At 42.8% G+C, this 26,518-nt stretch overlaps 1 protein-coding gene across 1 annotated transcript; it reads right to left on the reverse strand.

Annotated features, from left to right (window-relative positions):
• Nucleotides 1-23,214: 23,214 nt before the first annotated feature.
• LOC147882271 (putative pentatricopeptide repeat-containing protein At3g01580) lies at nucleotides 23,215-25,386 on the reverse strand. Its single transcript, XM_087401536.1, has one exon. It carries the CDS (start codon nucleotides 25,384-25,386, stop codon nucleotides 23,215-23,217), a length of 2,172 nt encoding a protein of 723 aa, XP_087257662.1.
• Nucleotides 25,387-26,518: the final 1,132 nt, after the last annotated feature.

The raw sequence follows: 26,518 nt of genomic DNA on the forward strand, positions 1-26,518 counted from the left end.
TTAAATCTTGCTAGTCGATTATTCATCTCAGCCAGTGTCATTCTATTTTGTTTTTCCACAAACATATAGTTAGTTGCATTGAAATAAATCTGCCGCAACTTGCCACTCCATGCTGACTGTTTTGTGTAACCCTCTTTGAAGTAGTATTCCTTACACTCCTTATAAAAATTAATAACCTCTTTAATCATGTATCCCATGGCAAACACATCTGATTCTTTACTGTAAGCATTGGTGTTCTCAGGGTCGATTATTTCTGGAGCTTGCCAAGGCCGGAGTCGATTTTGTCTTATTGCTGTACTCTTCTTGATCTTATAAGTCACATCATCCATATCTGGAGTACGCTTCACAAAATTAACAGCTTCTCTTGATTCACTGTATCGAAGCAGCAATCCCCAATCAATGATGCCAACCCGTGGACTATGATTCTTGGTAAAATCTAGCATGACATTGAAAGGGTGTAGATCACAATGTATAATGCCTTCTTGGTGTACAGCTGCTAATGCATCAACCAATGCGTGTATGATGTCTGGGGTAGCTTCCACAAATGCCTTTAATCTCGTAAGCTGTACATCACTTAGTATTGGATCTGGTTCTCTCCTAGTGACTCCATTGCCTTTTAAGCATAACACTTGCTTTCTGAAAGTCCCTTTCTCAAAGGGTAGCTGCATCATCATGTCTCCAATACTCCCTCCATTGAAGTATGGAAAAATGTTGATCCAAGGCAAGCTTCTAGTAAATCCTATGCATCTGACAATACCTGGATGTAAGATTTGCATTCCATATTCTTTGTCAAATGACTTTAAGGTGTGAGACATGTTCCCTTTGTAGCGCTTTGCCGCATAAGTAATACTTCGAGGAAAGAAAGAGATGCCATTAAAAGTGACTTTAAAGCATACTCCAAATGAGCCAGCACCAAGATTCTCACCCTCCTCTATAGCCTCATGGGGGATACCTAACACAATTGAACAATCACCATTCCTAAATGAATGTGCTTTGTGAGAAGCATCCCCGCGACTACCGTCAATAGCCAACCATGCCTCAGAAGTTGGATCACATGAATGTTTTGATTGCTCATATCGCACTCTCTTCGAAATAGTGAAATGTGAATCTATGTCTTTTGCCCTCTTGCTTCTACCCTTCTCCTCTTTCCACTTCAAATCCCAAAAACCTAATTTTTCCATGTCAATATTAGGAGGCACGTCATCTCGCAAGTCTTCTGCATATTTCTTCATATTTCCTATGATGCTATTGATCATGTGACGTACTCCACCTTCATTCATTTCACTCTTGGGCAACGTCTCTCCCATTGTGTTGGCTATGACCTCATTGTAGAAACACTCTATCCGTATTGCATTGCTAGTTATGTCTGTTATTTGCTCCTTGCTCATCTTACTTATCCCTATACAAAGATGCTGCCTAATGACTTTGAGCCAATTTTTCCTTTGCTCTGCTTGCATCTTTTCACAAAAGGATTTCTGGCAAAACATGCATTAAAAAACCAAGTATTAAGAGAGAATCTAAAATATATTCATATTTTAAATAATCAATGAACACAAAGTTAATTACAATAAAGAACACAACGAACTCCATTCTTATGAAATTTGCATCATGCTTGCATGGGCCTACCATTTGAGTGTGTGGAGAAGTGTGTGTTAGACACTAGATAATCAACATTGGAAGAGTATTTCAAATAATATCCAATGGTTGATGACCCACAATTGATTAAAGATAAGATTCAACTTAGAATCCTTATACATATGCAGCTTTCAAAGACCCCATGGATAGGCATTAATCAAAGACACAAATATCATTGGCTCTAGCATTGTTACCTTAGATGTATGAGCATGAATCTCAGATGTATATCTATTGGAAAGTTTACAACCTCTACACACTAGCATTTATGCAATGGTCCCCTATATTCTACACAAAATATTTCCAAAGAGGACAACAACATCAAAAGTCGAATAAACGACCAAGTGTTGAAGCCGAAACTATCATACAAGTTACAACACTGATAACCTACAACGACACTGAAAGCCAAATAAATGACCATGTGTCGAAGTTTAAACATTTGTTTTATAAAATAAGCTACGACAACACTGAAAGCCGAATAAACGACCTAGTGTTGAAGCCTACTTATTTTATAAATTATATATCTAAGAAACAACACCAAAAGTCGAATAAACGACAAAGTGTTGAATTCTATTACTCTTCTAAGGTTGAGAGACGACACATACAGCCGAATGATACGACCAAGTGTCGAGCTAGTTTCAAAACAATGAGAAGGAGTCCTTGTAACGACATCAAAGGTTGAATATTACAACCAAATGTCGAAATGCAGACTTACTTACTTAACCGCACATATAATCGAGTAATACGATCCAATGCGGAAAGATAAGCACCATGCAAATGCATGGCCCAAGTAATTGACTCAAATATTACATTACAAATCAGATGATCGACGTATTATGTCGAAAGGCTATATACGACACCACGTCGATATCTAATAGTCATGTAATATCAAGAATAAAGAAGTTATGACATTGACATACTATATGAAAAGACGACACTACATCGAACGTACGTGAAGAAGAAACCCCCCCCCAAAAAAAGATTATCAACTTATCGAAAATTTGCCAACAGATGGGTTATTAAGCAGAGAAAGAAAAGCTATTATACCTTTATTTCAATTATAGTTTTGATTTTGGATTGCTAACTAGGCACAAAGGGAAAAGAGAGTCTCCTTGGTGACCTGCACAAATCCAAGGGACAATTAATAGGAGGGATCAATCTGGTCATTCTAGGAAAAGCAAAAAGAGTTGTTTGTCTTTGAGTCATGGTTGGGCGTAAATCTGTAAAATATTACAGTGCAATGACTACTTAGATGCTTGCAAAATTTGGGTCAAAGAACAAGCAGTTGAAAGTTGAATCAATAATTCTACATTTACTATTTAGCATAAAGTTCATGCAGGTCAAAGAATAGATTCAAGCTCTCAAAAAAAAACAAATGCAGCAATCAGGTTGCAATCATATGAGGTAAAAAGGAAGCAAAGATGGCCTAAGAAAACAACAGACCTGATACTGAGGAAAAAAACATCATAATAAGTACAAAAAACTTGCCTGGCACCTGACTAGAACTCTGGCTGAAGCTTTACGAGAAAGAAGGAGCTGCCCCAAAGCAACCGTCACTGCACAAACGAAAGACAACACATAAGAAACCCCCTTTTAGAGAAACCAAAAGAAAGTAGTTGGAAGAATTTGTAGTACCTGTATATCCAATAATGCAAAAACAGCATTACAAAGCTAAAGTATAGCAAATACATGTTTTATTAGATGTCTTGGCAGCCTGCTAATAACATGGATAAGGATGCCTCCATGGCCAATGCTTATGTGGTAGCAAGACTACCACATTAACGTGGGTGGGTGATCTGCCATGTGGCAACTTTCAACATATAAACATGTAATAAAAAGCAAAAAGAGGTAACCACTAACCTTAGAGTCACTACTGCTTCATTGCATGTGAGATATATTCTTCTCTTTTATGCACGAGAGAGAGAGAGAGAGAGAGTCTCTTAGACTCTACTGTACGAGACAATTAGCTGCATCAACTTAGCTTCAACAAGCCAAATATCTTCAACAAGCAAGCAGGACTGCAGCTCCTGCAACTCCTACAGCTAGCACTAGCCACACAAGGTGGCTCATCCTCAAGCGGCATCAACATACAACTACTGGCAGCCGTGACCATCTACTGCTCGCCCGCATGCTACGACTCCTTCTATTCATGTCTATGGGTCAACTGGACCTTAAGTTCCATGCTTCAGTAAACGGCGCTTCCTACCTTCTTGCTGCACTTAGTCGCGTCAACAGCCTCAGCCTTCAAGATCCTATGACTTCAAGCTCCCGTGACTTCTTCTGCCTTGCGCGACTCCAAATGGCTGGCTCATTGATCTCTAGCTAGTCCCAAACAGCCGACTAGCCACAGCAGCAACGGCTTCCTCGTCCATCCAGAAAGCTATGCTGGCCATCAATAAGCCGTAAGCACGACTTGCTACTCCAAAGCTACGGGCCAGTAGACCTTCTACTAGCACTCCAGCTAGCCGCACCGTCAACGATCCTTGACAACCTTTACTCCAACAGCCGCTCTATCGGCACCTCCTTGGCAAACAAAATCTGCCTCCCATCGGCCTAGCTTCATCAACGACAGCTCCATGATTTCGACTCCCTTTTCCTTCAGCTACGCCCACCAGGCTCTGTATGTGAAGCTTGCTGGAGGCGAGTCTGCTCGTAAAGAGCAGCCGTAGTGAAGCTATTCAGACGTGGCCTCCCAGATTGGAAAGCTCACCACAACAAAGCCCTCTCCAGCGATGTAGCAGCTTCTCCAAGCCTTAACCTAAGCTCCTACATCCCGCGCACCAGAGCTGAGACGCTCCATCACCTTCACAGACTCCACATCATCGCGTCTCCATAGCTGGCCACCTGCATACAGACCAAGGATAACGTTATCTCTACCTTGGTCCAAAAATATGACACGTGGAAAAGCCATGTGGCAGATAGGGTTGGCCTTATCCCCTTGGTCACCACATTGATCACAAGGCTGCCACATCACCCACCTTGGGTCAAGGTAACCGAAACCGAGGTACAGTAATCTTGGTCAACAAGAGGATAGGGTTGGTCAAGCCATGAGACACATACAACCATATGCAACCATTTCATATCCAAGCTACACTACTACCCAAGAATTTTGAAGTAAATAGCATATGCAATCATTTCATATCCAAGCTACAATGACACCGAAAGCCAAATAAATGACTAGGTGTCAAAACCTAGATAAGTACAATTAACAATTTAAAGTACAACCTAGTGGTGCAGCACCAGCAGCAGAGGGGGGGTGGCAAAAAGACGGAGGAGTGGTGGAGTGAGGGGAGGCGGAGGAGGAGTGGTGGAGTGAGTGGGGGTGGCGGAAAGACGAAGGAGGATTGTGTAAAAGATGGAGATGAACCACAAAATCCAGCTGGATGAAGACGGCTATGTGCAGAGGAGGTGTGGGGTCCCAAAGCTTGACTGGGAGCCTATCATTAGTCCTCCATTAATCAAAGAAGGAGGCCCATAATGACAGCCCTCCAAGATTTGTTTTGTTCATCCACTTCTTTCTAATCGCACGAATTGGCCATGCTGGTAGAGTCGATGATATTAATGATTGAGCCACTCAAGTAAGCTCACCTATCACAAGAAGATCATATGGTCTAACTATTTCAAGAGACTAGGATTGTTTTAATGTAATTTTTTTTACAAAAGGACCTCTAATAAAATTATATAACTTTATATAAATAGATGGTAAAAGAATTTAAAATATATATAAGAACCCAAAAACGCCCAAGAGAAGCTTATTTCACTAATCTTCAACAACAAATAATAATAATAAATATTCATTACAAGCTTAACTAAAAGAAATCAAACCTATGCACTTAGATAAATACAAAGAAAGATTAAAACAACTAGAAAGGCCACCCAATAAGAAATCAAAACTAAGATCACAAGACCCGAGATATCCCTAAAGCCTAACCTGCCCACTCTAACTCTAATGAGCCAAGACTTTAAAATTAGCTACAAGATTAACTAAAAGAAATGAAATGAAGTCTGTGTCTATATGCACTTAGATAAATATATAAATGAAATTAGATTATATAAATATATAATTTATATCTAAAGCCAGCTAGGAAGATAACCCTTAGTGTAGACCTCGTGTAGACCAACTAAATGCAAGATCAAGGACCACAGGATAAGAAATTGAGAAGCTATTAGACTCTAATACGAAGGGATCTTACTACCAATTGATATCAAACTCTGTGTGCGTGTGTGTGTGAAAATTAATATATAATTATCTATAACTATGATGAAGTGAACTCAAAGCGAAAGATACTACTTCTAGATGAAAGTGTGAATTATATAAAAATACAGATCTATAAGTAAATATATACAAAACAATTAGAAAGGTTGAATGTCACTTTTACCTAATTAATTAAATGTCATGACATTTATAACTGAGATAAGGAACCTAGAGGAAACCTAAAACACTTTATTTTTATAACTCAAATATTTATTATCAATTGGTAATACATGCCAACCGTATTATAGCCATATATCAGAAATATATTAAATGCAATAACGTATAGGAGCATATAACCTTTGGGACCCTTCTATGAAAGCAACTTTGCTAAACCACCTACTAATTAGTTGGATGAAACAATAACACTTTAATAAGAAAATCACAAATTACCGACTTAAAATTTCTTCCAAATTAGGAAAAATATGAGCATCAATTCTTTGATCACCGCATAAATTTAAACAGGGCATAGATTTAAAAACCAATAATCCATGGCTAGCAAACCTAGACATATGCTCCCATCATATAAAAAATGTGAAAGATTATAAAGATTACATATCACCACAATAATCCAAGGTAGGGATTTCAACCATCACAGAACATAAACCACTCAAGCTTCTGAAACTTTTGTAATTTTCACTACCCTTCTGTATTTTAACATTTAGGCCTTAATTTACTTCCTTATGTATATATATATCTGTAAGTAATGAAATTAATAATAACCCATCTGTTGAACTCACGTGATAGGGTTACATATGATGAGTGACTCCCCCGAGGCAAACATTAAATGTTAACACTAGATTATACTTGATTGCACAAGTCTTCTTTTGGTGCTTAATTCTATAGATCCACCCAAATTTTTAAATTGTATATATAATATGTTGGCGAAAGTTTCCAAATATATTTATCTATTATATAAAACTTTGGCGAATTTTCATGGACTTTATTTATAATTTTATAATCTTAAAGGCTAAACTTAGCTCTTTTTTTAATTTTAGTTTCAGATTCTGGCGAATATACTAAGCTCTTATTTTTATAAAAGCATATAAACTTTCACAAGCCATATAAAACTTTCGCTTATTAACGAAACTAACGCGAAAAAATCATCCATGGAGGGCATGCTAAATAGATGGAAGATGTCTTCTCTAACTACTAGCATCTCTCACATTGTCCATTCCCTTTTCCTATTCTTAAACTTCTAGCATTAGTCTAGACTGCCATGTGTAAAATCAACCAGAGGAGGTTGGATATTTTTTTCGGGATGTCTTTTATATAGATACTCTCAAATCTGCTCTTCCACTTCTCTGCATGGACTCCAAGCTTCCATCTTTGGTTAAGCTCTCCGTAGACCTCCTCAATTGTGGAGGTTGGAGTGGAAATTGGGAAGAAAAGAGAGCTACCTACCCAATTGAACTCTCTCTCATAAGCCAACTGATTCCCCCCCTTCCATTGAGTGTCACTTGCCAAAGAGCTATCCTATTCATGATTAATTATTGATGATTGTTGGAAAGGAAAAATTCTCTTCTAATTTCAGGCCAGCACTTCCACTTTAAATTAGTCTTGTCCCACAGCTGACCCCAGCTTTGTAGCCCCTTCTTGAAAAGGAGATTGGCTTTGATAAACTCTTCATCACTCAAAGGGTCCTCCTTAAACATTACAGGGACCTAAATCAAATCTAAATCCATGAAAGGACCTTTACTAGAGAAGAATATAAAGCCACATTGCAATATGGACTATTTTATGAGACTGGGGTTTAGATACAATTGCATGGATACACTGATGCTGATTGGGCTGGTAGTATTTCTAATAGATGATCTACTAGTGGATATATGTTCTCTTTTGGGAGTGCTGCAATCACTTGGAGCAGCAAGAAACAGCCTACAGTTGCCTTGTTGAGCACAAAGGCTGAGTATAGGGGTGCAGCAATGGCTGCATGTGAGGTAGCTTGGTTGCATAAGCTACTTTATGATATGCATTAGTCTACAGATGGGTTAGTTGTCATTTATTATGACAACATGAGTAGTATACACTTGCCAAATAACCTAGTCTATCATGGTAGAACAAAGCACATCGAGGTGCATTATCACTATGTGTGGGAGAAGGTTTTACTAGGTCTTATTGATCTAGTTTATGTCAGCACAGAGGATCAGGTAGTTGACATATTCACGAAGGCATTGGGCACAGAGAAGCTGCACAAGTTCAGAGACCTGCTTGGTTCTACCTCATTCTTCTGACGTGTTTTATGACATGCTTAGCATGGTGTATTTCTGCTCAGAGCTTGCTTTAGCGAGTTTCTTTCTTACTTAATAGAAGTCTCTTTTTTGTAAATTTTTTTTTTGAAATTCCTGAGAGTAGCAAAATTTTTAGCCATCGGTTTCCCCCCTCTGACGATACAGGTCAGCAAAATTGGACATCCCAAACAATGCAATGTGGCCTCACATGCTTTAAAACACAAATAGGCCAAAGGGCATGCTGCCGGGTTTGATGCTATGTATTATGAAAAGCAATGACGTTTGGCATGAAGGTCAGAAGAATGTCATCTACACGGCAAATTATACACCGAATCCAGTTCAAGGGATAGGCATTATCCCTATGAACAATTTCACTAGTATGAAAGGATTGGTGAAAGATGTACTGTCTGTTCCGAAGCTTAGCAAGAACCTCTTGTCAGTAGGTCAAATGATGAAACACAACTATTGAGTCACCTTCGACGAAGATGAATGCACTATTAGGAACAAATCTAGAGAATTTCAGCTAGTAGGAAAAGGAATCAAGGAAGGACGCTTGTTCAAAAGGCTAGCTACAATACCAGATTTGCATACAATGTCAGCTCAACCGCACTTAATGGAGGAATGATGTACTGCAAGAGTAATTCTTACTATTGCAGTAACCCCAATGGTGCTATTGATGTGATGGGCAAATGGCTCACTGTATTGTCATGATTTGGGCTTTTGTTTGGTTTTAAGTGTTGTCAGTGTGTTAGACTAGTAATATTTTGTAATGGCCTATACTATTTGTTATGGTACGCCGCATCTTTAGTTTGGTTCTGCCCATTTTGCTTAAGCTGTATGTTTCTTGGAAAACCCTATGTAAGTGGGTAACAATGTCAAAATTTTTATAGTGTCCAAACTTATGACAGTAGTTGCATTGTATGTTTGACACGTTGGTGGACGCATTCCCTCTTCCTTGGAATCTTCCTCAGTTGGAAAGATTTTCTCTTTGCTGATTCTGATGTTGTTGAGGATGATGCTGAGCATGATTCTCACTTTGCTGATGACCTTGTTGCTGATGATGACTACTTTGCTGGAATGGTCTACCTCTGCCTCTACCTTTGCCTCTGCTTCTATCTGAAGTTGTGAATGCCTGATCATTGGAATCACCTTTGCGTGCGTGAATGGCATGAGTCCTGAGTTCTTCACCAAGTAAAACTGATTGAAGTTCTGCTAGAATTTGCCATTGAATGGACTAGATTCTTGTATCCTTCTCCTGGTCCATTTAGGATGACTTGAACTGTTGGATTCATGGTCTCTCCTGCTATTGCGAGTTGATTGTTATAATCTTTGATCCTGAGTACGTAAGCATGCTATTGCAGAAACTCTGGTTGATTTGGTTTCTCAGTGTGAGAATCCTAGAAGTGTTCTTGGACTCGTAGAGAGTTGCAAACATAACCCATGCTTCTTTTGATGTCTTGACGGTGTTGAGCTGTCCTAGCATGACATCTTGCACATTCTGCTTGATCGGATAATATGCATACTTGTCTTTCTTATCCCATTTTGTCTGTGCTCGGGCAATGGTAGGATCTACTACAGGTGCAAAAACTGTTGGTGTAGTTGGAGATCCCACTGCCGTGACAACAGGTGGAGTAGAGCTATTGTTGGCTGGATTATCCACAATGGTCTAGCTGTAGATCCATCGACATACTCCCATTTGTCCTGAAGTACAAGAATGGTCTCCATTCAGTATTTCCATGTGCCGTAATTGGACTTGTCTAGCTTAGCAGATGCCTCTAGATCGAGGTTGCTAGACGTAGAAATGGTGCAAGAAATGTACTCAAAGTGTCGTGAAAATCACTGTCTAAATCAACTGCAAAACACTGACTGTGGCAAGTGAAATTTGAATTGTCGGTGAAGATAGAACCGCAATATATAATCCAATCTGAATTACAAGGCTTGTGGCAAATGATGCCAAAAATAGCCAAAAGGCTTTACAAGGCTAAAAGAATGATATGCACAAATGCCGTAAAATAGCCAAATAGGCTTTACAACGATGGCATGTGTGTGTGAAGTCAAATCATGTGCTATCTGCCCACTGATCAATTGGCAATGCCTCTAAACACTCTGAAGTCTGCTCACTGAACTGATGAACATCAGGTTTTAGGTAATGTGATGATGTGAAACCGTATGTGAGCATAGGGACTGACTCCGAGTAGGAATTAGTTGGGAATTTGGGATGGCTTAAATTGGCAACTTGGAGAAATTCAAATCATCTCCTCTATGGCAATCTAGTCTACTCTGATCTAGATCTAGACCAACCATCGATTGAAGGAAAGAATAGCAAATAATTTCTTTTTCTTTGGTTCTTTTTATGTGTTGGGTCAGATGCGTCGATGTAGAGACTGATGTGCATAGAGGAAGTAAATTTGTTGGCGAGGCTCAAAAGTGAGTTATAATTGCTTCGAAATGTGCGTGTGATGTGACGAGCGCATAGAGCACAAAAAATCGAGTGCTTTTTCTTTTTGGAGCGCCCTTAAATTCTTCCTGGATCAAGAGATATGGCTTGATCGAGGTGGAGGGGTAAAAAAGGTGTAAATGTGCTCAGTGATGATGTGGCAGTCAAGGGGTCTCATGTAGTGACAGTGCTTGTGAAGGGGTGTGCCTCGAGGGCACTATATGATGATGTGGCAAGAAGATTCACATGTAGTGCACAGTGTACCTGTAGAGGGTCAATGTGCCTGCATGGGTTGTGACATGTGGCAGCTGAGGTGGATGCTGATTGGGCACTGATGACATGTTACATGTGGATAAGGCTGTTGATGTGGTAGCTAAACTGTCTTAGATGACATGGATGCCACATGTCAACTAAGGTGGCATGGATGCCACATGTCAACTAAGGTGGCAGATAAGATGATGTGGCAGTCAACTACCACGTGTCAAAATGTTGACCAAACTTGTCTGTGGTGGTAACCCAATCGGTGGATTACCCTGATCGGGTGGCAGCTGAGGTGGATGCTGATTGGGCACTGATGACATGTTACATGTGGATAAGGCTGTTGATGTGGTAGCTAAACTGTCTTAGATGACATGGATGCCACATGTCAACTAAGGTGGCATGGATGCCACATGTCAACTAAGGTGGCAGATAAGATGATGTGGCAGTCAACTACCACGTGTCAAAATGTTGACCAAACTTGTCTGTGGTGGTAACCCAATCGGTGGATTACCCTGATCGGGTGTTGGCTTGACCAACCCTATCCACTTGCTGAAGAGGGTTAATAGTACCCAGGTTAACTTGACCAAATAAGACGTGTGGTTTGTGGAGAGCCACGTGGCTTTATCTGCCACATGGCATCGTCTCTCTTAGAAAGATGACTCTGGAGATCGATGGTCGACGACGGCGATGGCGGGATGGTTGAGCGTCAGCTGCTGTAGCCGTGAGGAAGCAAGTTGGAGGCGATTCGTTATTTGGAGAGGCTGCCTTCGGAGGGGATACGTCGTAGATGGAGCCGGCCTGTTGTGAAGCTCGACTATGGCGACTACAGAGCTGGCTGTAGCTATGGCGAGACTGAGGCTGCGCTTGGAGACCTTGGTTGATGAGCCGGCTTTGTTTGTAGATGGAGGCGGCTACAGATGGAATTGCGTTGATGCTGTCGGTGCTGCTATCGGGTGTGGCGCTCACGTTGGAGACAGGCTTATGGAGCCACTTTCGTTGGTGAGGCTGCTGACGGAGCTGTTGGCCCGTTTTACAGTCGTTGTTGGTAGTGGAACCGTGAACCATGGCAATGGAGGAGCTTGTTGAGCGTTGCGGGCGTGCTAGCTCGTGGCTGTTGGAGAGGCGGTCGTGGGTAGTCGGCGCTGAGGTAGTTGACGTTGACGGAGCTTTGCGGAACCACTTCGTTGCATGCGAAAACTGAAGCATAGGTAGTTTGCTTGAGGGCTAGCCGGAGACTGAAGTGTAGATGGTCGGACTGCTCGTGTGCAGACCCGTCAATGAAGCTGTAGCTATGGCGGCTGAGCATGAGGGTTAGGAGAGAGTAGAGTTGGGCAAAGGAGAGAGAAGATGCAGTTGTTGTAGGAGCTGTAGAAGCTCTATAGTCATCATCACGGTAGGTAGCTCAGTCGGCTGAGCGTAGAAGCATGCTTGTGTGCTTCAATATCAATAGCCCCAAAAAATCTGTCTCTTTCTCAATCAGAGAAGAAGAAATTCTCTTTCAGAATTACTCTCGAACTCTCCGTATATTTCTCTCAAAGCATCACTCATAATCTCTCAATGGAATGAAGAGAAATCCTCACAAAGAACTAAAGCAGTAAACGAAAATATGGACAGAAAATTTCTCACTCAACGGAAGTGAAAGAACACTTAGTCGCTCTCATGCGTATCTACAGCCCAAGGCTGCTCGAGACGAAGAGGCCTCAAAGCTCCTATCCTGGTGCACTCTTCTGCCCATGTGCCCTAGAGTTAGGGGTTCAGAGAACTGCTCTGAGGACTACTCCAAAGAAGCCCAAGTGCCTCATTTTATAGCAGTGGGGGACGGCTAGTCTGCCCCCTCTCTTCTTGCTGGGCAACTCAGTGTATGACCTGGATGACCTGCCACCTCAATCGACCTCTGCGTGGTCGACTCCATATGTAGGGCTGATTAGCAGACCTGCAATCAACCAGCAACTATCCCATTGGCAAGCCTATGAACAAGCCGACCTTGAAGCCAGAATCTGCCTCTAGTAGGGTCATGTTCCAGAACCCGTAGGCCCTACCCTCTTGGGCTGCCCCTATGCTGGGCCTGCCAACTCACAAGGCTGGGCCATGTTCGTTCCCTATGTGTCAGTCTATGAAAGGCCCAGTGATGTGTTGGCATTGCCTACTTTGCTCATTGATATGTCAAAGTGAGATGTTTGTTAGAAGGAAGGTTCTATTAGGAACTTTTAAGAATCCTCAAGGCAAGCAAGGCAACAAACTGCTGGAAGTTGTCATTGGAGTGGATAAGAGGCATGGCCCTTGATCCTTTGGGGCTGACAAAACACTTTAAAGCCAACATCATGCTGGAAATATAGGTCAATACCCCACCTTTAAGCCCCAAAATGAGAAGAGCTCAGGAGTGTGACAGTTGCATAACATTGTGGGTAGATGGATCAGTAGGGGGATGGGCAGGCTGCCATGTGGGCAGTAAGATAGATGACACACACGATCCCTTCATCATGTTGTGAGCAGCCCAAAGGGCTGCCAATGTCTACCTTTGAGGGCTGTCTGTGGGGCTGGAAAGATCCTAGCCATCAGCCCAAATGGGGGGCAAAAGGGAGGCCCAAGTGAGGGTTTATAGCGCGCTGCAAAGGTGCCTAGTCAGCCTGCTGAGATCTGGGTTGGTCTGCAGACTACAGGTTGGCCAGATCTAGGGGACTATCCAGCCTTATAAATAGGTGGATTGCAGGATTTGACTGAAGGACAAGATCCAAAACCAGAGGATCAGAAGGATGCGTCAAGGAAGGTGATATACGACAGCAGATTAATATTACGTCAAAGAATGGATGCAGAGGGATGCTAATGCATTAACAAAATGATCATCGAGACTATTGTGGATTTAGTGCTTCTGCACATTTAATGGGGGAGACCAATCTTGAAAGACTTGTACGAGACAACGAATATTCGTCCCATTGTAATGCTCAAAAATCAGTTGTTTATGCTGAACAAGAAGAAGGTGACCATATGAGGGATCATCTAGTCAAATTTAAGGATCAACTTGCACTGAAGGTGACCACGTGAGTGCTCATCTAGTGAAGTTCAGGGATCAACTCATCACTGAAGGTCAGAATAACAATCAGTTGGCCACTCTTATGCTAAATAAACTACCAAGAAGCTTCAACAAGTTAGTTATAATCCTGTCAACCGAAGAGAGATCAAATCCATTGACCTTCGAGGAGCTTGGTTCCTTCTTTATCTAGGAGGAAGTAAGGGAGAGGCTGTTTGTGAGGATGATGGTAGTGAGAAAGGCTATGTGAGGATGATGGCAAAGAGAAAGTGTGTCATGACAAGAGAAATCACTAATCCATGATTAGTAGACATTAAAACATAATTATATATTATATGCCAATGGTGTAACATGTATATGTATTTATGATGGACACCAACCGATTTGTTATGGCGGTGGATCATCTCAGTACAGTAGATAGGACTAGTCGAGCTAGAGCCACTGCTTCAGACGGCATCGAATTTGGACATGTGATACTTATTCTATTAATAAAACTGTGCACACACGTGTCTAGGTCCTAGGGGTGATAGGAAGGGAAGGGTGCATTAAGGTGCATTGAATGGTAGATGCATGGGGCTAAGGGTAGGTGTAAATGGGAAGATGGAGCTTGAGTGATCTCAAGGGACATTAATGAAAGGGTATCACCCTTTCATTGTGAATCTGACGTAGCATTCTTCATTCACCTTGCATTCATCCACCATCTCTCTCCCACTGTTGCATGTAGGTAGAAAAATGAAACAAGTACTCTCACGAGGGCGCTCTTCCCCATTGGCATTCAAATTCTGCATGCATTGCACACATTTGCATTCTCGAAAAGACTAGTTCTTCACATTTGGTATCAGAGCTTCGACGATCGACTATCGGGATAGAAAGAGGAGGAGGAGCGAGCACGAGGCAAGTCGCAAGCGTGCAGGATAGCAGCCAATGCGGAAGGGAGCTGCATGAGAAGGTGGCGCATAGAGGAGAGTGCCGCAGGAAGGCACGTTTGTGGATAACTAGACGGAAGGTAGCGCGCTTGAAACCCTCGCATGGAACTCTGAAGAAATTTGCACGAAGCAGGGCCAATGGACGGAACCTGCGTGCGTAGACTAAGAGCTGCTGAACGCAGGAAAACAGGGACAACATGCTCCAAATTTGGTCTCTTGAACGCAGGGAAATCAGGGCTGCCTAGGCTTCGAAATTTGGAAGAAGGGCTGAATTTGGAACTCGTGAGGCAAGGGCTTTCTCTGATTTTTTGGGGTCTTTAGACGGGGAACGGGGTGTCCTAACGGGGTCCCCCATTCGAATAGACCTTTAAAACCCTTAAACCGTGAGGAAAAGAGCCCCCCTCCACTTCTCCCCAATGGAAAGATCCGAAACAAAATTGTAAGGGGGTGATCCACCCACCAAATACCACTTAATAACGGTATCTAGAGCTCCAATCCACTCAAAATAAGTAGCCCAAACGGAGTGCATTAGGTTATAGCAGAAATACAAGAAGAAAAGCCTAAAAGAGAAGGAAGAAGAGGTCATTTGAAGTGGTTTTTCGACACAAGCAAAGTGGGAGTCGGATAAGTACCACCAACTCTACAATACTTGGCTTTTGCTGTAAAATAAACCCCTTTTCTGAAATTACAACAAGTCATTTTCTCTCTTGTACCTCTAAAAGGAAAGAATGGAAGGAGAAGGGATATTTAATAATGAACTTGTCCTTTTTCCTCCACTACAAGAAGGACATAGGGAGAGAACACCATCACCTCCTCTTGAAGAGGTTAATGTAACTTGTTGACAAAGCTCGTGTCCAATATAGAGCAATGGTCAGAAAATCCAGGTTCCCCAGTAGATGAGGAGGATAGTACCTGTTGCTCAGAGAATGCTAAGGACAAAGCTGTATCCATCATAGAGGATACAGAAGGCGAAAGCCACTCTAAGATTGATGTAGGGTTGGTAAGTTAAGCAAACTACAGTATTGGCTCCGGAACTCACAGATGTGCTGATGGGAGTACTTCATTGAGGTACTTGGTTTGTTCTAACAGTAAGCAACCAACTAAAGGTATGTAATCTCCTCGTATTTATATGATGATTACAATAGTATGCTTGGCACCACTCAATACTGGTTAGGATGGAGGTGACATGAGGTATTTATATGATGATTACAATAGTATGCTTGGCACCACTCAATACTGGTTAGGATGGAGGTGACATGAGGAGCTTTCTTAACAGAGGTGCTTGAAGCTTTCTGCTGGTTGGTGGGTATGGATAGCTCTATGGAAATTTATTTTATAGGTGAAACTGATGATGAACACTTCTTATGGAGGACTAGAGGTGGACTTTTGTTTTAAATTTCAGCCTTGTCATGAGCTTGGAGTTAATTACATTGTATATTGATGCTGAGTCAAACAACATAATAACATCATGATTGGCCACATGCCCCTTCATTTTAATTAACTCTTTATGGCTTAAGGCTATATACCCCATTGCTGCGAGCTTAGACAAAATATTATCAGGTGCACTATTCACTAACTTAGCAACAGACACACACAATAACACAAGTATTGACCTTTGAGAAGATATCGCTAGCTGAATCTGCATCTGGTTGGCTGTGGGAGTTCCCTCCATTTCCACGTCACATTCTGAGACCATCATCTTAGAGATCCGACGATCCTTGTTTCGTGGACAATCTTTCCACTAACGAGGTTGAAGGCATCCAAAGCATAAGCCTTCTCTCCTCGCTTTCTCTTTCAGGCTAAAGAGGATTTCAACCAAGCTTGGGTTGCCATTGGAGTTACTGTTCTCTTCACTCCAATGGTGGTACTTGGTTTTGAAGGAGCCTCATTCGACTTTGCCTGCTTGGCTTGTCCACTTGGCTGTGGGTACGTGACTTCCTAATCGATGTCTTTTTGGACCCACTCTTTTTTGGGCACTCATACAGAGTCCCTGCTTGCACAAACCCGCTTGGCTTGCTTCTGGCATCTTCATAGTTCAGGGCTATTGCTATTACTTTATCAAGCGTACTCATGTACTTAGCCCGAACTTCCATTTTAATTCTATCATTCTGTCCCAATATAAAATCCTTTACTTGCACCGACTGAGAAAGAGGTTCAGATATCTTCATTACACATTCCCTAAATTTGTTAGTATATTCAGCCACTAACAAATTCCTCTGACGAAGGTAGCTATATTGATCCCAAGCTCGGGATACTTCATCAGGAGGCAAGAAATGTTTTCTAAACTCTTTCTTGAACCCTTTCCAAGTAGTGGATGCTACACCATTCTTTTGTTGTTTGGTCTACCACCTATCTGCTGCCTCAATAAACATATGAGTGGCCTTGCGCATTTTCTTCATATCATTTCTAATTTCACAAATGGCGAATGCTTACATTCCATTTGTGTAACTAGCCATCTGTGATATTTAAACTATGGTCTGTCATCTGACTAGAATACTTTTCTGGTCTATAGTTGGCATCATTTGGTATTTTAGCCTTTCTAGGCTCAACTGTACATGTATACCAGTCTCAGGTTTTATAGGAGCCTTTCCTTTCTCTTCCCTGGATGGTCTCGCATATATACTTTGAATCATCCTTCTAAGTTCGGATTGCCCTACATTAGCTTAGTTGTTGAGTCAAAATTTGTTGTAAGGCATCCTCTAACAAAGCAATCCTACCTGGCAATATATGGGCCGTAGGGTGCGACACCTGCTATGTCGGTCGGACTCAAAGCAATTGCAATGGAAGTTGAGGAAGTATGTGTTAAGAATTGTGAGAAAATGTTCTCGGAAATAGCCTCGAAAAAGATACTCAACGAGATGGTCGCATTGAAGCCAATCGAGTCATGGGGAGAATCCACTTAAGAGCTGCGCTATCTTCCTATTTTCGAAGAGACCTAGAAGGTATTTGGGGTTCACCCTTTACGTGATCGAGAGAGGACGTTTTTTCCTGGTATGAACTTTGTTTAGACATCTTTGTGGAGTCAAAAGGGTAAAATTTTCATTATAAAGGTTCGCGTTATTGCCCTTATCCATAAAGTCTCATATCTAAAGTCCAAAAGTTTTACCCTCCTTGGGTTGGAAACACACGCTATCCAAGATTTGAAACTATAGTGGCAATAAACCTGACCCGTTATAGAGGCATTACCCCCACTAACCCAATATCCTATCCTATTCTAGGGAAATATCTGCAACCTTCATAACATTGCAACTTAAAATACCGCAAAAAAAAAAAAAAAACTGCAACTCCAAATAACTGCAAAAGCTTAAAACTATAATAACAACCAAAGGAACTAAACATCTAAATATAGAAAAATAAGAAAGCTTCAGACTCCTTCGTAAGCAAAAAGATGCAAACTCATAACCTGTCTTTGCCTCTATGGTGATACATCATTCGAAGAGTACCTTCCACTCCATCTCTATCAACGCCTTGTCACGGGATGAAGCAGCATCACGTACGTATGAGCCACACTTTGTGCTTCTAACAGCTCTACGTGTTTTTCCTTTCTGATCACGAAAAGGAGAGAATGATAACGAGAGATGACTTTGATCGAGATTCCCTTGTCGTCATCCGAACCAGCCCCTATAGCTTAACTGTCCACTTCAAGAATAGAGGAAGCGCAGGACCTTTAGCACGATTTCTAAATTGATCTCAATGCCAATGCGCAACTAATCCGTGTATCAAATATTGAGAGCATTCCTAGATTTGATGATGCCTGAAGAGGGAGGGGATGCTATGCTCAAGTCGAGATAATAGGACCTCGGATGGGACGGTGGACATTTTCCTTTAGAGGATCGACTTTTTATATTATATTTTATTGTGCTTTATGTAACTGTTAAAAGAATCAATGTCAAGGTCCTTGGTGAGGGCGAAATGGCACGGACTAGGTGGTTCTAAGGTCAAGGGCCTAGGTGCACCGCAAATGTGTAATTGCCAAGGGCAATTGGATTTTAAACGCCCTCCAAGAGGGGTAAATTTGGTGCATCAATTATAGGTCCTAGAATTGTGACGTGTGGCATGTAGAACCATCTAGGGAACTGTGGGCTCTATGTGCTCATGTAATAAATGATTTGGCAATTGGATTTAAAACACACTCCAAGAGAGGGGTGAATTTGGTGCATCAATTATAGGTCCTAGAATTGTGACATGTGGCATGTAGAACCATCTAGGGAAAAGAGTGTGTCATCGCCCATGATTTGAATGGATCGATCAAACTTTGTACAGCTCTAGGTAGCTCTCAACACCTCTGCAAACAAAAATACTACTATACCTTGGTGGGCTCAAGATTTGAACCTAGAGGAGCTCATGTTGAGCTTGTGTCTGAAGACAGACTGAAGTAATTAGAGGGTTTTCAGATGTATGTTGTGGATCATGCAGGTGCATAAGGAGTTGAAAACAAGGCCAGGAGACTTCGTGCTTTTTAGGATCTGGATGGTTCCTAAATTCAAAGAGGGACAACTGGAAGCAACCAGATATTGCACTTGCGTTGTATGGTGTGACAAAGCATGTTCGTGACGACATTTCACATGGCTGTTGGAGGATGGTAATGTGGTTGTACTAGTGTACCGGCTTGGTTCTTGAGTTGCAAGGACGTAGTGAAGCTGGACATAGAGATAAATGGTATGTTGGAATTAAGACTTGATTTCAACACATTTGTCAAGGTTCTTGAGAGCTTTTGAAAGGAAGCAAAATAGAGTATGTATGTCTTTGGGTCATTTGAGGACCCATGTGTGACAATGACTCATGAGAGAGAGTGTTGGAAATTAGGATCCATTGTTCGACTTGTAGGGCTCCATATGAGGAGAGTACTAGGACATGGCACCAATGTAGGATTGGGAAGTTTGAGAATCTGTTGTGTGTGCATCAGATTTACATGGGCAGATCCAGGTGGAGGGAAACATCCACTCACCTCCTTACAAAAAAGGGAGTACTCAGATACCTTCATGGTACATGGGATCATGGATCATGGACTACATTATGCAAAGTCATCGGACTTATACTTCCATGGATCTGATTGGGTAGGAAGTGTAAATGAAAAAAGATTCACTAGTAGATACTCCTTTAGTCTTGGCTCCACAGCTTTATCATGGCAAAGTAAGAAGCAACCAACAGTGGCATTGTCTTCCACCGGAGCAGAGTATAGAGAATCCACCACTGCAGCTATGCTATATGCTATATGCTCATGCATATGCATATAAGCATAAGCATAATCATATGCTTTGCCTCTCCCCTATTTCACTCATAAGCTCTCTTCCCCTATCCTATCACTCCTAAGCATTTGCTTATGCCCCCTTTCCTAATTCCCCCTATGCATATAAGCATAAGCATAATCATATGCTGTGCCTCTCCCCTATTTCACTCATAAGCTCTCTTCCCCTATCCTATCACTCCTAAGCATTTGCTTATGCCCCCTTCCCTAATTCCCCCTAGGGTACCCTTGCTGCTACCACCCTCGTAACCTTCCCTGAGCTCCATCCTAACATCTATTCCCTCCATCGTCTCTTTGCTACGTGAGTCATCATCTGGCCCCAAGTGATATACACACACACAGACACTGCACACACACACACACACACACACACACACACACACACGTTAGGAGGAGATATTGAGTAACTCATCAACCAAGTAATTCAACTCCATGATTTTCTTGGTATAGAAATATGGAGAGATGACACAAGGATCACACTTTCTCAGGGACAGTACACTCAAAAGGTACTTAAGCAAGGGTAGGGGGAATTAGGGAAGGGGGCATAAGCAAATGCTTAGGAGTGATAGGATAGGGGAAGAGAGCTTATGAGTGAAATAGGGGAGAGGCAAAGCATATGATTATGCTTATGCTTATATGCATATGCATGCTAGGGGGAATTAGGGAAGGGGGCATAAGCAAATGCTTAGGAGTGATAGGATAGGGGAAGAGAGCTTATGAGTGAAATAGGGGAGAGGCAAAGCATATGATTATGCTTATGCTTATATGCATATGCTCATCCATAAGCATAAGCATTTGCATGAGCATATATGCTCATGCATGGCTAACAACGAAGCTCTAGAAGAGGGCAAACCTATGTGGATGGTGCAGTAGCAGGTACAAGACAGTACGATGTGTACTGCAAGAGAGCTGGAGCAGGAGCCAGCAGCAAATAGTTGATAGACAAGGGCCTTATAAAGACATGAAGAGGTCAGCAGAATCAGGACAGACTAGGTCGGCCCAGTCTGTGGCTGGTCGGTCTATTTTACAGACTGGTTGGCCAGTCTAGGGGGGCTTGGAGCCCTCTATAGAAGGCCCCATTGTGGGGCAGTTCAGACTGGAAGCATCCCTCACCTTTTAGAGCAGATTCTGATTCCTGAAGTAGTGAAGAGGGCCACAAGATGCATTCTGCCGTTGTCAAGAATGGGTGGGGAAGAGATGTCGCTGTGGGGAATGCACTTATAAATATGTATGGCAAGCGTGGGAGTGTGGGAAAGGTAGAAAGTGTGTTTTGCAGAATCCCTGGCCATGATATTGTAGCTTGGAAAACCATGATTGCAGCTTATGTTCAAAATGGACATGGCAGTTTCAGTTTAGATCTCTTCTATCAAATGCAAATGTGAAGGTTTAAAGCCAGTCACCCTTACTTTTGTCCATGCTCTGGATGCATGCAGCCGCCTGGCAACACTCCTAAGGGTAACTGCTTCAAGTTGCCGTTTGTGACAGTGGGTATGAACAAGATTTGGTTGTACAAAAAGCCCTTGTCAGCATGTATGGCAGGTGTGGAAGTGTGCATAAAGCAAAATGTGTGTTTATCGAGACATTATTTTTGGGAATGCTATCATTAGTCCATTTACTCAAAATGGGTATGGTAAGAAGGCTCTCATTTTGTTTCATCAGATGCAGTATGAAGAAGTCAAGCCAGACATTGTCCCCTTTGTTTGCGCTCTTGCTGTATGCCCACTTAGCAGCCATGAAAGAGGTGTAAGAGATTCATGCCGCCAAGTAACAACCTTTGCACATAAGATGTGACTCTGAGGAATGCTTTATTGACTGTTCTGGCAAAAGTGGAGATGTTCACAAGGGTATGAGTGTTTTTGGCAAAATGCCTCATCGAAGTGTGGTCTCCTGGACTGCCATGATTGCAGCATATGTCCAAAAGGGTCATGGAAGGAGGCTTTGAATCTCTTCTGTCGGATGCAACTTCAAGGCATCGAGCCAAACAATATGACGTTAACCTCTGCTGTTGACGCATGTGCCAGCCTGCCTGCCTGCCTTGCAAGTGGGGCAGAAGATTCATGTTACAATTGTGACAGTGGCAATGGTCCAGATGTTTTTGTGTATAGCAAGTGTGGGAGTGTGCATGACCCAAACATGTGTTTGGAAGATTGGCCCATCTGAATGTGGTCTCATGGACTGCCATAGTTGCAGCATTTGCACAGAATGCTTATGGAAAAGTTGTTCTGGACCTCTATAACCGAATGCAACTTGGGAAGGCATGACGCCAGACAAGGCCACCCTCACTTGCGTTCTCACTGCATGCAGCCATATAGGGTTGGTTAATGATTGTAGGCGTTTATTTGTTTCTATAGGTGCTGATTTTGGCCGCGCTGGATGCTTGGATTGAGGCAGAGTTCTAAATCACATGCCATTTGGAAAATCTGTCCTTGTGTGGCACTGTTTGTTTAGTTCCTGCAGGCTTCATGTGATGTGAAATGGGCAGAATGTGCTGGAGGATCGATTGCCTCAAGACACCTATCAGTGCAATCAGTTGGAGTATAAGTTAAAGGCTGAGGCGTCAAAGCATCAATACAGTGACCTTGACAAGCATATTGAACAATTTCAAGTTCTCCGAACATACATTGGAGTCCCATGCAGGAGATTACCTGTTTTGCAAAGTCTATACAGTTGATGAGCTGTCTCTGTCATGAAATAACTGTCGCGATTACTGGACAAGCAGCAGGAAACAAACCCCCAGCTCCATATGTACATTGAATCCTATGTGGAAGATTACCCGAGAATCTGTCTCTAGAGTTGTGAAGCGGTCTCTGTCGCTGTCTCTCCAAGAGCTGTAGAGTCTCCAGGCTGCCTCAATCACCCCCAAGATTGGAGGCAAAGGCACGAACCCATGGGCAGGGGAAAAGCACACACGGTGTTTGGGAGGGAGGGAATTTGAATAATGAGAATGATGGCCAATGGATGGTGGCATCACTGGAAAGCGTTGAAAAAGGGAAGGGGTCTGGAGGGACCCTCTTGACAATGCAGAATGGCTTCAACATAAGCAAAGGTCACTACATGTATCTCAAGGCACTGTCGATATAAGTGGCTACATATGGTCAGCTGAAGTAGCAACCCGCAATGGCACATGGCAGGCACAACAGCACCAAAATGCACAACCCCTGCTTTAACCAGGCTGTTTTGGAATAAGTAGTTCCATGCTTCAAAGTAGCATCCCATCTAAATCTGTGGCAAAGCAACACTGGGGATCCCCCAGTTTAAAAACAATTGCATGTTCTGATATATGTTTTCCTTGCTTACCATCATCATGCATCCTGCAAGCACCAAGTAACGCCATCCATACTAAACTATTAGCAGGAAATGGCATACCATAGATGACGTCTTCAGCCTCTTCAAGCAGCCCTGCCCGGCCCAAAAGATCAATAAGGGATCCGTAATGCTCAGCTGTAGGTGTGATATTATAGTCCTTTCTCATAGACACAAATAAGTAACGTCCTTCCTCTATCAGACCTGCATGGCTGCATGCAGAGAGAAGACTAACGAATGTTACCTCATTCGGCTTTACATCATTTTGCAGCATTTGTTCAAAAAGTTGAAGAGCCTCCTCTCCATACCCTTGCTGGGAATACACTGTAATGATGGCTGTCCAAGAGATCACAGTGTGTTCATATAGCTGGTCAAACAATGTCCGGGCATCATGCAAAGCGCCACATTTTCCATACATGGTGACAAGGGCATGTCCCACAGCAAGGCCTGACCCAAATCCACTGTCCACAACACATGCATGGATCAGTTTACCCTCTGTGAGTGCTGCAACACATGCGCATGACCTCAGTATGGTGAGAAACGTGACCTCATCAGGCTTCACACCTTCCTGCAACATCTGCCAGAAGAGTTGAAGACCTTTTTCACCCTGCCCTTGCTGCACATATGCATCAATCATTGCAGTCCAAGAGATCACATCCCGTTGATGTATTTTTTCAAATACTGAATGTGCATCTTCCAAAGCCCCACACTTGCCATACATGTTCACAAGCGCATTCCTCAAGGAATCATCCAACTCAATATTGCTGTCAATCAAGCAACTGTGGATTTCCCTACCCTGTGGAAGGGATTGCAAACTTGAACATGCATTGAAAACACTGATATAGGTGATGTTATTCGGCTTTACACCTTCCTGCTGCATATCATGAAAGAGCTGAAGAGCATCCTTACCATAGCCTTGTTGGGAGTAGGATGTGATGATTGCTGTCCAGCAGACAACGTCCCGACTCTGCATCTTGTCAAACACAGCACGTGCAGACAAGAAAGCCCCACATTTTCCATACATATCAACAAGGGCAGTTCCCAGAATAATATCAGACTCCAGTCCACTATCAGCTATGCAGATGTGAGCTTGCTGACCTTCTACTAGGGCTGTGAGGTTAGCACATATACCCACGATGCTGATGAAAGTGACTCTGTCAGGCTTCACACCTCCTTTTTGCATCTGTTCATAAAGTTCAAGGGCACTCTTGTCATGTCCTTGATCTGCATATATAGAAATCATGCAATTCCAAGATACAACACTAGGCTTTTGCAATTTCTCAAACATCGACAGTGCATTTTCCAGGGCGTAAGACTTGCCGTACATATTGACTAGAGCTGTCCCTACCACAACGTCGGTCTCAAATCCAGCTTCAACAATGCATGCATGGATCAGTTCACCCTCTTTTAAAACCGCAGGGCTCTCACATGTGCCCAGAGCGCAAACAAAGGTGACCTTATTTGGTGTCACGTCTCGAAGTTGCATTTGGCTTAAAAGTTGGAGCGCCTCCTTGGCGTTCAAATCCTGGGTATATGCAGCGATCATGGCATTCCAAGAGACCACGTCACGTTGATGCATTGTATCAAACACGTTACGCGCTTCGCAAACAGCCCTATGTTTGCCATACATTGAGATAAGGATATTAGCTAAGAAGGTGTCCGTTTCGAGCCCCGCTATGATGATATGGGCGTGGACGAGCTGGCCCTCTGGTAAGGCAATACGTCCTTGTAGCAAAGAAGCAATGCGACGTCGGTCCTGCTGATACAGGTCCTCTTGAAATCCTCGGTCGCCGCTTCTCTGAGTGAACCCGTTCTGTTTTGAGTAAACTTGTGGATGAGTAGCTACTCTACATCTGGGGTACTTCTGTATCTGCTCGTTCGGCGATGGTGTTGCGAAATTCTTTCTCATGAAGTTTGCGTGCGCCAGCAGAGGCTCTTGAGGCGACAGAGCAGTCCACCGCAGGCAACCACAAGAGAGCGATCTTACCCCACCTCTGCACTGATGCACGCCGAAGACCACGGGAGGATGGTGGAGTGAAGACGAGAACGGAGCAGCAGCAGCAGGCATTGGCAAGGTCCTGGATTCATGACGAATCTCATCTCTTGAAGAATTCCGTCGCCACTGGAGAAGAAATTTTGGCGGGCAGGATTATGGTCCCATCCACACGAGCTCCAAGGATCTGATTCCACGTGGAGCGAGCGGCTTTCATATTTCACGTGCTTGGAGAAGGAGGTTATTTTGCTACGGTTGCTCCATCTCAGCATTCCAGAGGTTTTCTAGCTTGCATAGCTGGCTGTGCACCAATCACAGCTGCGGGCTTGGGGAGTGGAATGCTGGGTTAGAATTGGCAAAATCCATAAAGCTAGGCCAGCAGCCCTATGCCAAAGAAAATGTTAGGATGCAAATCCTCGAGGCATGCGCGAGGAGGCTCTCTAAGGATAGTTCTCATCACAAGAGCGACGTGAGAACCTAATGTTGGTGCAAATGACAACTTCTTGAAAATTAGCACCGCAGATCGTACGGTACGTATTAGCTTCCTTGCGACCCTAGACCTTGGCGTTCTTAGGAATGAATCGGGGAGACAATTCCAGTTTATTTGCAAATTTTTTTGCTTGATTTCTGTGGTTTTGTGTTTTCTGGGTGTGAAGACTTTAAAGGGTCTTGTTTCGTGCATGTTGGACACGGTCACTAGTGGTGTGAAGGGGAAATTCATGAACAAAAGCTTGAGGAGTATGGCTTTTAGTTGTTTGGCCTTTGCGGGAGTTCTTGCTAATGTTGCTTCTAAATTCTCTTGGCACAGTTCGTTCTTAAGTATGATGCTACTGAAGAGCTTCAATTGCGGGCATGCGAGTGTTTGATTGAAAGGCCTTATGATGAGAATGGTAAAGGGAGAAGTTATGATGTGGTCTTGGGGGAGCGTATGGCTGAGTATGTGCAGGTTGTGGATGGTGTTTCTTTGCCTTTGGGTGATTCTGCTACCAATGAGGTCTCTGCTGGGTTAACTTTTAATAGTGGAGGTTTAGTTGATGGTTTTTCTGGTGATGTTGGTCAGAATAATTAGGTCGGTTGTGGTGTGTTAAACTTTACTGGATCGGGGGCTCCTGGTGGTGGAGGTTCATCTCTTGGTTCGGCTGGTGGTGCTTCTGACGGTTTTGTCGGAGGTTCGTCGGACGGATCTGTTCTTGCTGTTGGTTCGCCT

Source organism: Dipteris shenzhenensis, chromosome 30 (genome assembly GCF_047967505.1).
Source record: "Dipteris shenzhenensis isolate YYH24624 ecotype China chromosome 30, Dip_SZ_1.0, whole genome shotgun sequence".
In the NCBI taxonomy this organism is placed as follows: Eukaryota; Viridiplantae; Streptophyta; class Polypodiopsida; order Gleicheniales; family Dipteridaceae; genus Dipteris; species Dipteris shenzhenensis.